Source organism: Scomber japonicus, chromosome 17 (assembly GCF_027409825.1).
Source record: "Scomber japonicus isolate fScoJap1 chromosome 17, fScoJap1.pri, whole genome shotgun sequence".
In the NCBI taxonomy this organism is placed as follows: Eukaryota; Metazoa; Chordata; class Actinopteri; order Scombriformes; family Scombridae; genus Scomber; species Scomber japonicus.
The window spans coordinates 22,811,185-22,824,169 of record NC_070594.1 but is presented as its reverse complement, the minus strand read 5'-3'; the positions used below and the strand labels follow the sequence as shown (position 1 = coordinate 22,824,169).

The 12,985-nt window shown below is 38.9% G+C and overlaps 2 protein-coding genes across 2 annotated transcripts in view; one reads left to right on the top strand and one right to left on the bottom strand.

Annotated features, from left to right (window-relative positions):
• The window catches only part of ryr3 (ryanodine receptor 3), a 102,293-nt gene extending 93,056 nt beyond the window's left edge, over positions 1–9,237 (top strand). Inside the window, exons 94-108 of the mRNA XM_053336721.1 lie at positions 54–106; positions 201–363; positions 509–595; positions 1,368–1,565; positions 1,687–1,817; positions 2,185–2,227; positions 2,448–2,575; positions 3,143–3,203; positions 3,391–3,537; positions 5,046–5,180; positions 6,491–6,647; positions 6,855–6,919; positions 7,150–7,250; positions 7,351–7,402; positions 9,140–9,237. Of these exons, the coding sequence (XP_053192696.1) occupies positions 54–106; positions 201–363; positions 509–595; positions 1,368–1,565; positions 1,687–1,817; positions 2,185–2,227; positions 2,448–2,575; positions 3,143–3,203; positions 3,391–3,537; positions 5,046–5,180; positions 6,491–6,647; positions 6,855–6,919; positions 7,150–7,250; positions 7,351–7,402; positions 9,140–9,235 (1,617 nt within the window). The 3' untranslated portion in view covers positions 9,236–9,237. The remainder of the gene's footprint in view (positions 1–53; positions 107–200; positions 364–508; positions 596–1,367; positions 1,566–1,686; positions 1,818–2,184; positions 2,228–2,447; positions 2,576–3,142; positions 3,204–3,390; positions 3,538–5,045; positions 5,181–6,490; positions 6,648–6,854; positions 6,920–7,149; positions 7,251–7,350; positions 7,403–9,139) is intronic.
• A 584-nt stretch (positions 9,238–9,821) lies between these two features.
• The window catches only part of aven (apoptosis, caspase activation inhibitor), a 38,727-nt gene continuing 35,563 nt past the window's right edge, over positions 9,822–12,985 (bottom strand). The window contains exons 5-6 of the mRNA XM_053336873.1: positions 11,833–12,133; positions 9,822–11,638 (exon numbers count right to left, since the gene is read on the bottom strand). Coding sequence (XP_053192848.1) covers positions 11,493–11,638; positions 11,833–12,133 — 447 coding nt within the window. The 3' untranslated portion in view covers positions 9,822–11,492. The remainder of the gene's footprint in view (positions 11,639–11,832; positions 12,134–12,985) is intronic.

Here is a 12,985-nt window from a genome sequence, read left to right as displayed (position 1 = left end):
CACCTTTATCCAGTCCTCCTGAGCTCACAAGTATTATTTTCACTTTGATACAGACCGTTGCTGCTAAGCCTGTCGAAAGCCCTGAGAGTGAACCAGAGAAAGCAGAGTGAGTAATACTTAGAGATAGGAAAAGTAATAATATAGTAATAATATAAAACAAAAAAGAACTGCAAAATAAACGACAAATATGGCTAATACAGCACAGAGAACCAGGAGAAGGAGGACAAGCCAAAAGAGGAAGAAGCTAAGGAGCCAGTTGCCGAGGAAAAGCCCAAATCAAGATCCAGTCAGTCCAAAGAGGAGTCACCTGCCTTCATGTCGAGTATCTTTGCTATTCTGGATGTCTTTCTGAACAAGATGCTGGTGAGGCCTGACACAATATATTCCATCTTTTAAATTGTTTCATCAAGTTTCATAAAGATATTTCAATATTTCTTCAAACATAGAGAGATCATTGTAAAGCAGTCAGTAGTTTGCCTCACTGTTAATCAAACCTTTTTCCTTACAGAACTATCTGGCTCGTAACTTCTACAATCTGCGTTTCCTGGCTCTGTTTGTGTGTTTTGCCATCAACTTCATTTTACTCTTCTACAAGGTAATACAGTAACCAACAGCAACACCTTCTTTTCATACCACAATTATTTTACCAACTTATATCATTAAACTAGCATTACAAAGGATTCAGAGTACATTAGACAATTTGGTATTTAGACTGGTCCAAGGTAGAGGTAGCCCTGTAGTGTTACATGAATATATATACATTTTTTAATTTCAAACACAACTATTTTTTTTTATTTTACTAAAGAAGCCAAACATCCCACACAGCTAAATGGATAACACTTTACTTTGGACCCCCCTACTTAGCATTTTTTGGCAGTATAAAAACTAAGCAGATATAAGTGTATATGCATAAACTATACACGTTTTAGAATATAGGAATAATGTAAAATATATCTTGAAAGGTGACAAGATAATTGACAAATACTGTATTAACACTTAAAAATGTATTTATGTCTGCTTCTGTTATTATGTAACCACTTAAATGATTATATACTGCTCATAAATGCTAAAAAGAGGCACTTAGGGTAACATGTGTTATGTTAAATGTTTGTTTTAACCATAGACTGTATAAAAGAAAAGTTTTAACACAAGTCCTACAAGAACAAAGTTTTAATTTAAGTCAGGAACCATCTTATCAAATAAAAAGTTACTTGTCAAACTAAACTACTAATCCGACCAGACATTCCAAACTGAAAGACAAAGGTTAAAACTGAAAACAAATGTTATGTGACAATTGTTAGAATATACTCCAAACAGCTCAGATTATTCATTGTTTACATGGTATACACTCTCTTCTTGGTCTTTAGGTCACTGGTGAAGGTGATGAAGACGGGGATGATGAAAACGGCTGGGGTGAGGAAGAGGAAGATCAGGACACATTCTTTGACATGGATGAGTTTGTGCTTCACGAGAGCACCGGCTACATGTTACCAACCCTGCGCTTCTTGGCTATATTCCACACCGTCATCTCCCTCGTTTGTTTGGTCGGGTACTACTGTCTCAAGGTAGGGATATTCACAACACTAGCTAGCTTCAATAAAGCTGAGAATCATTTCTTTGCAGATGATACCATTGCTGTATGTTTTGTAGCTGCAGGTTTTACTCATCTCGATGTTTTGCCTTTAGGTTCCTTTGGTGGTGTTTAAGAGAGAGAAGGAAATCGCCAGGAAGCTTGAATTTGATGGTCTCTACATCACTGAACAGCCGTCTGACGATGACATCAAGGGCCAATGGGATCGACTTGTCATCAACACTCCGTGAGTCACTGACCTCTATCAACATGAATCTCAAATGTATCTAAAATTTCAGAACTTGACTTCATTATGACCAGACTTCTTTCTCTTTATACAGATTATCACACTTTTTCTAGTAATATTTTTTCACCATGTGTCTGGTCTGTTGCTAATCAGGATCACAAAGTTTGTTTCCATTAACAGGATGCAGTGACTACTACTGAAATTGTTATATTCAGTTGATTATTTTAAGTATTTCTTTCAATATATTTTTTTCACAAAATAAGAATTGAAAGGCCACATCTTGAGCCCTATATTATGACACATTTTTATAAATCTAAATTTAACACATCAGCTGAATTTAGTCTCAATTCTACACTTTTCATTGCAGATCTTTCCCCAACAACTATTGGGACAAGTTCATCAAGCGCAAGGTGAGCAATAAGGAGACCACTTGAGACCACTGTTGTCATTACTCATTTAGTTTTCAATTGTCTAGTTAGGTACATTCATCCTGTAATCTGCCTGCGAACCACCCCACAACAAATCTACTTTTAAATATTTTAAATAATATACTCTCTGCTGCTACAATTTCTCCCTAACATACTGTAAGACTTTGATATTAAGTGACAAAGCTGATCTCTCTATGTGTAGGTGATCAACAAATATGGTGACCTGTACGGAGCTGAACGCATCGCAGAACTGTTAGGCCTGGATAAAAGCGCTCTGGACTTTGACCCCACAGTGGAGACTGAAGAGAGGGAAGCCTCTCTGCTCTCCTGGTGAGAACTTCACCCTTGTTTTCTTGCTCCTCCTTAAGAGCCAGATATACTTGAATACGGTCACAGACAGTGGATGTAGACATGATATCAGGTGTCTGCATACTATGGGTGGACCTGATCAGACATGTGCAGTCTGGGAGGGATTTTAGACTCGAGTGGCTTGAAAATGAATGTTTAATGCAATAGATTCAACATCAATTTAATTGCTTAACACTTTTTTTTTATAACCATTGACAACCACTATTAAGTGTTAAAATTGTTCTTAGAGGTCTTTTAAGGTTTGAGCATTACCAGACCTAAGCAGGTAAAAACTGGATTCAAGTATTAAGGTCAATCTGTGAGTTCAAACACACAACCCAATATTTCCACATTTTACATTTTACCATACATCAATACAATGGTGACAACATCTGCTTTTACTCCAAATTTAACACAGTAGATTTATAGAAAACCAGACTGAAGAAATTTCATTAAAACACATAATGTTAATATTTGTTTATGTTTATGTCATTTATACCAGTGTAACACCACGACTGTGATTCAATATTTTTGTTTTCTCATTGACAGGCTGAGCTCCATTGATACAAAGTACCACATCTGGAAAATGGGCGTTGTTTTGACTGACAATGTAAGTTTAATTCACATGAATGTAAAAAAATATGGTTGCTGTTTCTGTATGTGGAGTGGAGCATTAATGTTAAGTTATTACTATGAACACTGCTGTCATTCAAGAAATGTCCAAACTGATGATTTTTGGTGATTGATGATTTTATTATCATAATTTATCAATATTGAATGACTTTTTTTCCTTGTAGTACTTCCTGTATCTGATCTGGTACAGCATTATGTCCGTTTTTGGACATTTCAACAACTTCTTCTTCGCTGCCCACCTGCTGGACATTGCCATGGGCTTCAAGACCCTTCGCACCATCCTGTCTTCTGTCACACACAACGGAAAGCAGGCAAGTATTTTTACCACCAGAGGGAGCCAGAGGACAGAGCAACAGCTACTCCACACTCAACATGTCATGGCTGTCAACTCTCCAAACTGCATTTTAATTTAATTTTTGTTGTCAGGGTTTCTACACTGACCTAAAAAAAACACTGAAGTCAATAGAATATGATGGGAGTTTTGAATTGGGTTAAAAGTTAATACTTGTTAAAGTGTGGGGAAAGATTTTTTTAAACCCTCATTTAACATTGAGGTACTTGTTTCTGCAAATAATCTGCATCTAAATGTGGTCATTGAGAGACAATAGGGACAAAACAACAAGCACTGGGATCCATTCTGAACACCAGCATAATCAAATCAAGACACTAACTTGTGGAAATAGGACGGAGCCTTGAAAATAGAAACTGTATATAAAGATTTATCAGTCATCCAGGTCACAGGATATCTATAAGCAGTCATGAGACAGTAATTAATGGAAATAAGAAGACATGGAAACTTAGGGTGACTTGATTTTCCTTTTTATTTATTTTAATTGGTTTTTTCCATTTCTTCTGACCTTTTAGTAGTCAGGCTTGTTCACACTTGTCTTACTTTTTATGTAAAAGTAAATGAGTTTTGGATAGAGGAAAGTTATGAATAACAGTAAATTGTAATCAGTGCAAAAGTTTCATAAAGTCAATGGGTCAAAATTAGATAGATACCTTAAAGGAACATAACATCTGGAATATATAGCTGAAAGTAATGACTAAAAGGCTAAAATGAATGAATAAACAATTCAAATAGTTTGCTAAAATAGTTGAATAGATGGTGAAACTGCTAGAGTGATGGATAAATGGTTGACATATTTTGCTAAGGTTAAAACATTCAGCTTCTGCTATTTTAAAGTAGTGAGTTGTAGGAATGCAAGGTTGACTGATAAAAAGTATGAATATCTACTCAAGCTTTAAATAACACCCAGTTCAAATCAGATCAAACTAACACATTTGTAAGACGGCAAGGGAACATAAGATAGAATCAATTTAATAGCAGGTTTAAACTGTTGTCTTTGTATTATCAGATGTCTGAGAGTACATACAATAGGGAATATGCATATTTAAAAGTAACATGCCAGTAAATTGCAGGGCACTGATGGGGAATAAAAACTCCTTGCTTGAATTAGATTTTCTGAAGGTCTCAAAAATCATTGAATATTAATGAAAGCTGCTCCTGAAATCCCCGATTCAGTTAAAGTTTAGAGGCCTTGAAAAATATTGCACTTCTTTTGTACTCCACCAAATAAATACAAAAACTGCCACTGGCATTGAAATGTTGCTCTGGCTCTCTGACAGCAGCTGCAAAAATGAGCTTCACAGTCTACATTTTAACAAGAATGGTACACTCATTTGTGCTCCCAAGGAGGCTGTTGTCCTCAAGAGTTCTCAGCTCCAATTGTAATAAATAAAGGTCAAAGTAAAGGTTTCAGAGCATTGCAAGTACCACATTTTAATTAATTTTCTGCTTTTTTTCCTATCCTTGTAGCTTGTACTGACTGTGGGTCTGCTGGCGGTGGTCGTCTATTTGTACACCGTGGTGGCCTTTAACTTCTTCAGGAAGTTCTACAACAAGAGCGAGGATGAAGACGAGCCCGACATGAAGTGTGACGATATGATGACAGTATGTCTGGCCACCCCCTCCTTTTCTTTTCACTTCTGAAGAATGAGTGGCCTTTCCCCAAGGGCAAATGTTCAAATCTGAAATCTGACACCCTTCACTTCTTGAAAGTTATACGATGCAGGATTTTGCAAAAAAAAAAACCAAACAGTCCCTCTTCAATCGAGACTTATGATGTTCTGTTGTATTTATATACAGGGATTCTGTTTGATTTGGGACGCTTTAGGCATCTTTAGGCAGTGGGTGTGTAGTCCCCAAGCTAATAACAGCGCGCTAGGTGTGAGGTCAGGATGTGTAGCATTGTGAACAGGTTACATTGCTGTCTCTGGATGAAACTCTGCATTCACACAACCAAAATTCAGCAGTGTTGCACCTTCCTGCAGGGTTGTGCAGAGGTGTGGGGGCGTGTAGAACGTAACCGCTACAAAACAATCAGAAAACATTTTTATTTATCTGATTCACCGCTTTGTTCTCAGCAGCAGCTCGCTCTCGTCATTCTCCGTCTAGCTCGCTCCATCACCGCTGCTTTCTTTCACCGGTTGAGCCGGGGATTAGGGGCCAACTATGAATGCTGTGTTTACAAACATTCATTCATTCAGTTTCTGCACCGCTTTATCCTACACAGCAGGGTGTCAAATATGCGGCCCGTGGGCCAGAACTGGCCCGCCAAGGGGTCCAACTGAGCCCACTTTCCTTCCTTCTTTCCATCTGTCCTTCCTTCCTTCTTTCCTTCCTATCCCCCTTTCATTCTTCCATCTCACCTGTCTGTCTTCTTTTCTTCACTCCTTCCTTCAATCTTTCCTGGCTGTCTTCTTTTCCTTCCTTCCTTCTTTTTCTTCCCTCCATTTTTTTAATGGTCCGGCCCACATGAGGTCAAATTGGGTTGTATGTGGCCCTTGAATGAAAATAAGTTTTGCACCCCTGCCTTTGGGTGAGGGGCGAGGTACATCCTGGACATTTCACCAGTCAATCACAGGATAGAAAGACAATTATTGATAACTACTGACAATTCAGAGTCACCAATTAACCCAACCTGCATGTTTTGGGTCTGTGGGAGGAAGAACAGGGAGAACTCGACAGGGCCCTCGACAAATCCTGCATAGTATACCTTTAAGACTTTGGCTGAAAATAGACCACTATGACTAATAAAAAGAACCTTTCCATTTTTTTTACTTTTCATTTTCATCAACCATAGAATAAAAAACAGCTGCTCTACTCATCACTTCAGCTTAAACACATGTGAAATGACTCAATCTTTCAACTTATCCTTCCCTTTTTCTTTTTCTTCTTTTCCGTCTCTCTTTCTCTCACAGTGCTATTTGTTCCACATGTATGTGGGCGTGAGAGCTGGAGGCGGTATCGGAGACGAGTTGGAGGACCCAGCTGGAGACCCCTATGAACTCTACCGTATCTTATTTGACATTACCTTCTTCTTCTTCGTCATTGTCATCTTGCTGGCCATCATTCAGGGTACACAATCTTTTAATGGATGGTCGTATTTGTTTGTGTGCTGCCTTAAAAAGCAAATACATCACAGAAAATGAGATAAAACTGATCTCTAAATATTACCAACTGTTTCTTTCTCATTGCTTCTGTCTTGGATAACAGCTTTGTGGTTATGTTATGAGATGTGTCCTGCTTAGTGCTCCTCTGACAGACTTTTGCACTCTCCTTCAGGTTTGATTATTGATGCCTTTGGTGAGCTGAGAGACCAGCAGGAGCAGGTGAAGGAGGACATGGAGGTAAGACGAAGCTTCTCTGTATAAAAAGAAATATTACAGCCACGGTTGTAAACTGAATATCTTTGAGTTTTAGACGATTAAAGACATCAGTTTGGGCTCTGGGAATATGTGGTGGACATTTCTCATTATGTTCTGATAATATGTGGACAAATTAAAAATAATCAGCAGATTATAATAAGGAAAATGGTCATTATCTGCAGCTCTAATCCCCTCTCATTACTTTTTTTCAGACCAAATGCTTCATCTGTGGCATTGGGAACGACTATTTTGACCGGACGCCTCACGGGTTTGAAACCCACACCTTACAAGAGCACAACCTAGCTAACTACCTGTGAGTGCACCTACAAAAAAACTGATCAAGGAAATGATCAAACTCAGTTAGTTAGTTAGAGGTACTTCTGATTTCTAATGTCAATGTTTTCTCTGTGCAGATTCTTCCTGATGTACCTGATTAACAAGGATGAGACTGAACACACGGGTCAGGTATGTGTTTTATCTGCACCTCTCTTTTCTGGTTGGACATGAGATGATAAATGCTCACAGTACAAAATGTGACAATCTTAAGACAGCACAGGTAGTGATGTTTCTGATTCTTAGTTCAGTAGGTTTTTTTTTTTTTTTTTTTAACTTGTGCAACATTTCAACCCACTTCATGTTGCATAAGTACGGCTTAGCAAGAGGAAGAAACAATGCGTGGGTTCACTTAGTTATTGTCCTACACCTGAGATTCAAGTTGATTTTATTTGATGTTCATGCACTGGTCTTATGTCATAGATAGCAGACACAGGAAATGCAAGAAAAGCTTTTGTTGTAGCTTCTCCACACTGCAAAAAATAACAAACAGCTTAATGTCTTTGTAATTCTGCAAACACTAAAGACAGGTCTTTAAGATCAGTCATGTTAGGTCAGATCTAAATATCAATAGAATTAGGTTTTAATTTACTGTAGCATATTGGGTTCTCTATGTCCTTAAGTATTTTTAATCATCTGGCCCCTTTCACCAAATTTGCAATATATATTTTTGACACATCTGACTAATCAAATGAAATGATAATGCTGTCACCATTAGTGATCTGCATGGAAACAGTCCACACAATCACTTTAAAGTAACAGGAACCTGGTCTCCAATGTGTGAACCCTGACATATCATTCAGTGTAAACCTTTACTGTATGTCCACAGCATCCAGCTGCACCACAGCTCACTCATGCCTCCATCACTGTACATTCACCAAGACAAGATAAACAAAGGACATTAGCAGCAGCTGAGATGTTGCACATCTGCTGAGTTAAATGTCTTCTGGAGATGTTTTAGAAGCTGTATTTATAATATAGTTTAAAGTTTTTTTGCTTGTTATAATTTACATTTATTTTCAGCTCATGTGGACGCCTGTGGCTGTACTTGAATATATTGGCTAATTTAAAATGATAATATACATTGCTGAGAGTGTATACATACTCACAGCACAATTAATGTCATTAAACTGTATTTTGACTTCACATTATACCGTTTCATATTCAGTAATGACTTTATCTGCAGTGCAGCATTTTAGTAATTACAGAGACTCTAATTACAAATGTAGTCTATTGACTGTGTGAGAAAAAGTCAGTAACAAATGAAATGTATAATTAAAAGTTAATTTTACTACTGTGACTATATTCCTGTACATTCACAAGGGAATGTCACACTTCATAGACGTGAGCCGATCTAGCAAAAATAGACCCAGCGTGTAAAAATTGTGGAGCAGGAGAAAGAGCCAGACACAGTGAACACACATACCCATACACCAGCCAGCATAGCAGCAGATTGTCACACACACAGCCGGAACATGACGCAGCTGCTTGCTGTGGACATTACAAGCAAAACTTTTATCACAACCCCCCAAAAAACCCTCCAATGCAGCTAAAAAGCCCTTTTAACAGAGTTGAGGGACACAAAAGGTGGTAAGTGGTCAAAATTGGACCAGGAAGGTACATGAGATGGCTTGAAATTGAGATAAACTCCAAAAACCATAATCCCATGCCCCCCCCCCCCCCCCCCCCAGTGTGTAACACAGGCTTTATGTTTTATATTTGTAGTCCTTTAGCTTCAGGCTAACTTCTGAGACCTGACCGAGCCACAGCTCCTTATCTTATTATACTCCTTATCCTTTTATGTGTAAAACTGCTAAAGCTTCATCGACTGCTCTACAACTACCAGTTATTTTTCCTCTACCCCTTCAGGAGTCATTTGTGTGGAAGATGTACCAGGAGAGATGCTGGGACTTCTTCCCCACTGGAGACTGCTTCCGTAAGCAATATGAGGACCAGTTGGGTTAGAGAGAGAGAGAGCGAGCAGCCCCCGCTCAGCTCCTCTCTCTCTACTTTCCATCTATCTGAAAGAGACTCTAAACTTGACTTCACCCTGTTAACAGAACCTGAACACTTTGCTGGACTTTTCTCTGCTGCCATGGTGTCTAAAACAATGTAAAAGAAAATACATTAATTTTGAATTTAAATACACAAACACAACGTAATTTGGAGAAACTGATTTTAAGACTAGCGACAGATGATTGGACATTTCAGGTTTGTGTATCGAAGTTCCTCTTCCCTGTTACTGAAAATAGTCACTAGCCACGACGCCTCTTTTGTGAAAATTTTTGTTTTGATTCACATTGCCTTTTCACTTGCTTAACCCCCAACCTGTTGCACAATTTGTTGTGTGTAGACATTTGATACGTGTGAAGGGTTACAGCGTGACAGCTGAATGTCTGAATATGCACAATTTCTAGATGAACGCCAGGATGTTTGTGTCACTTGTTACCAAAACCAACCGAATGGATGTGTGCTGCTATAGTATTGATCACTACCGATCCAGTTAACCTGAATGAAATGAGTGAGACCTGATCTGCCTTTTTAAAAAAAAAAAAAGCTGGTTGAAATCTGTCACATGACTTGAGTTGTTAACAGAAGATGGTTCTTCCAGGACCAGAGATGACTCACTTTAGGTGTTTATCAAGTGCCGATGTGCCTTATGAGAAACTATGCAAAGAGAACTCATTTTTGTCCCTCCTGACACAAGCAGTGCTCTAGTTCTGGATTAGTTACAAGCAGATTTAGCTCGAGCTAGTTTTGTGGCTTTTAAGTGAAAAAGAGAAAACATTTGTTGTATAAAATCTAAATGATCCTTGTGTAAATGTCGCTTAGTTTGTTTTTATTCCCAAGCTGTGGTATCCTGCCCGCCTGCACTTCTTTCCACAGTAGAAGAACCCCACAAAGCAGAGGCAAAGAAAAAAAACAAAATAACAAAAAAGCTTGGTTCAAGGATTTATTGACAACAAAATGGATAACTGCTATTGTATGGCCATTTGTATGTATGTAGTAGCTTTGGTAAAAAATGCATTTCTTTTGACGAGGGGGAGGAAATGAATAAAGTAATTGACGCAATAAACCAAACGTGTCATCCGTGGGCTGTTTGTCCATCGCTCATTTAGCAGCTGGTATCTGTCTGATGGCGACACTCCCCACCATGTGTGCATTTCACGACCTCAAAAGGAACAGAGGATTCTTTTTCTGAAGTATGCAAAGGGAACATTTTGACATATTCTCATTGATGTCCGAGACGTTCTGTCCCATTCCTCCACCTTCAAACATATTGTCCCTCACTCAGCCGAGTAAACAAAAAAAAAAAAACTTGAGCGCCACTTGTTAATAAGCAAAGAATAGCGAGCCAAATTGAAAGAAAATCCATCAATTTAAAGTCCTTTGAGTGTCTGCCAAGTATGTAAACATGAAAAATTGTTTTTTTGTGCTGAATGTCTTTAGAAGACATTTCACCTCAAGTTCAGTTTAGAGAGTGGATATTAAAGAGAAGATTTAAAATCAGATTGAACCCAATGAGATTGTCTTCATTGGGTTCAATAATCATCAATCAGTCATAATCTTTTAGTCTCCACATTGGATACTATTTAGGGATTTAGGGACAAAAGCAATTCAATGCATTTCCATTCTGTAACTATCTTGCTGTACATTTGTTTCTACTGTTGGTGGCAAGAGTCCACCATTCCCACACTGACTTCAGATTCCCTTTCTTTGCACGAGGGATTCACAGGACACAATGCATGTGTCTTATCTAGCAATACTGTTTCTAATGTTATCTCGTAGATAAACAGCCTCACTGTATCAGAGCAGAATTAAGTTACCGCTGATGCAAACTGAACATTTACTGCTGCTGTCACAATAAGAGCACTCAACTGGCAAAAACATGGTGTGTGTTTTGTTGTGGAGCAGTCACAGGAAACACTGGAGTCACCGAGGTTAACACTGATCGCACTCATTCATCAAGACAACTGGTCATTTTGGCATTTTTTAAAACAGAAGTTAATGTGGCTGCTCTGTAAACTGAAGCATCAGTTGCTCTTGTGTATTTCTGAAGCTCAAGCAGTGTTTGCTGCACTATTAAACCACACTTTCTGTTACCATGGTAACCCCAGGTGTTGCCAAATCGACCAGGAGTGGGGTTTTTTTTTTACATCTTTAAATTCTAATGTTGAGGTGCCTTTGTATACCTCTTCTTTTTGTTCTTTAATCAACACTGTCAGGAGATCATGCTGTCTAGCCAGTCCTCCAGGTCCTCCTCTGTCATTTCCTGTTTGATGGAAGCAGACTTGGGAGGCGTGACGTCTTTGTCTCTCACCTCCTCCATCTTCTCTTCTATCACCTCCGGTGCCACTTCCTCACACGCTGCACGTTAAAAGAACATGAAGGGAAGATTGTGACTCTTGTTGTTATAATGAGGTTTGAAGATGAACAGCAATCTGAAGAGGAACCTTTCTGACTACTTTGCCCATCCAGTGATATTCTGAACCCTTTCATTAATGAGTGGAAGAAATACAGTGAACATAATCCACTTCTCAAAGCATGCTGAATATCCTCACCTTTCTCTGGACCATCACTCTTCTCATCAGCAACCATGACAGATTGGTTTCCTGAAACTGGTTTCTCTAAACTAAGCAGCTGGTCCAGCTCTTCATCAGCATCATCCACTGGTGGCTTGGCGGCACTCGAGGAAACCCGAGAGTCCAGTCCAGATACTGACACTGGGTTTGAAGCCACGGGGACTTTGTGGTTGGTGCTGGGGACTTTGAAACTTGTGGACGAAGGAGTGAATGCAGCAGTTTTGGGCGTCTCCTGTTTAGGCGGGAGGGTCATAGTGGGCAACTCTACTGGTGTTGAGACCTGAAACATGAGGGTAAGTGTAAATGCAACAGGAAACATGGCCAGATTGACACAGTATGAGGCAAAAGGAGCTGTTGACCCCCTTACCCTCCTGTTTTCTGTCCACTAAGCACACTGTTATACCTCCAAACACCAATAAAGTGCACACTATGCATAACACATTTCACATGGAGACCTACCTAAGTGGAACTACCAACCTGACAGCCCCACCTGTGTTTGCCCTATGTCATTTAGTTCTTGGTAATTTGATTTATTACAACCTTATTTAGAAATATGCTACACTTGGTATCAACAGGTAAGAAGACCAGAATTCCATAAGGTAAGGTATAGATTATGATGCACTCATCTCTGTCATTAGCACCTCACGTTATCCTTTACTGAACTATGCTGCAGAGTTTAGAAAAACAGACATACAGCTAATTATATTAAATTACAGCAAACCAAATGACACTGGCTGGCTTTTAGGGCCCCTTGGGGTATTGCGCCCAAGGGCATTTGCCTACTTTGTCTGGCTGGTAATCCTCTCTCAGGACATACTGCGACCTCTAAAGTCCTGCGACCAATTACCAATATTAGAATTTTCCAAGCAGCAAATGCCAGTAAAATTTTGTCTATACAAAAGTGCATTTGGTTTTGTGCAGGACAGCAAAATGATGGCAAAGGTTTTAAATGTAATATCCTGAGAGATGGTGTCCTGGATAAAGATTTAGCCTTAATCCTTGTCTAAGTATTTGTTGGTATTGATTTGTTTTTTTGTCTCAGACTACAGACTCCCTGATAGAGATTAAGCCTAGTCTCTTTAATGTTTCACATACTACCAGGAAAAAAAGCAAATATCCAATTAATTCTGGG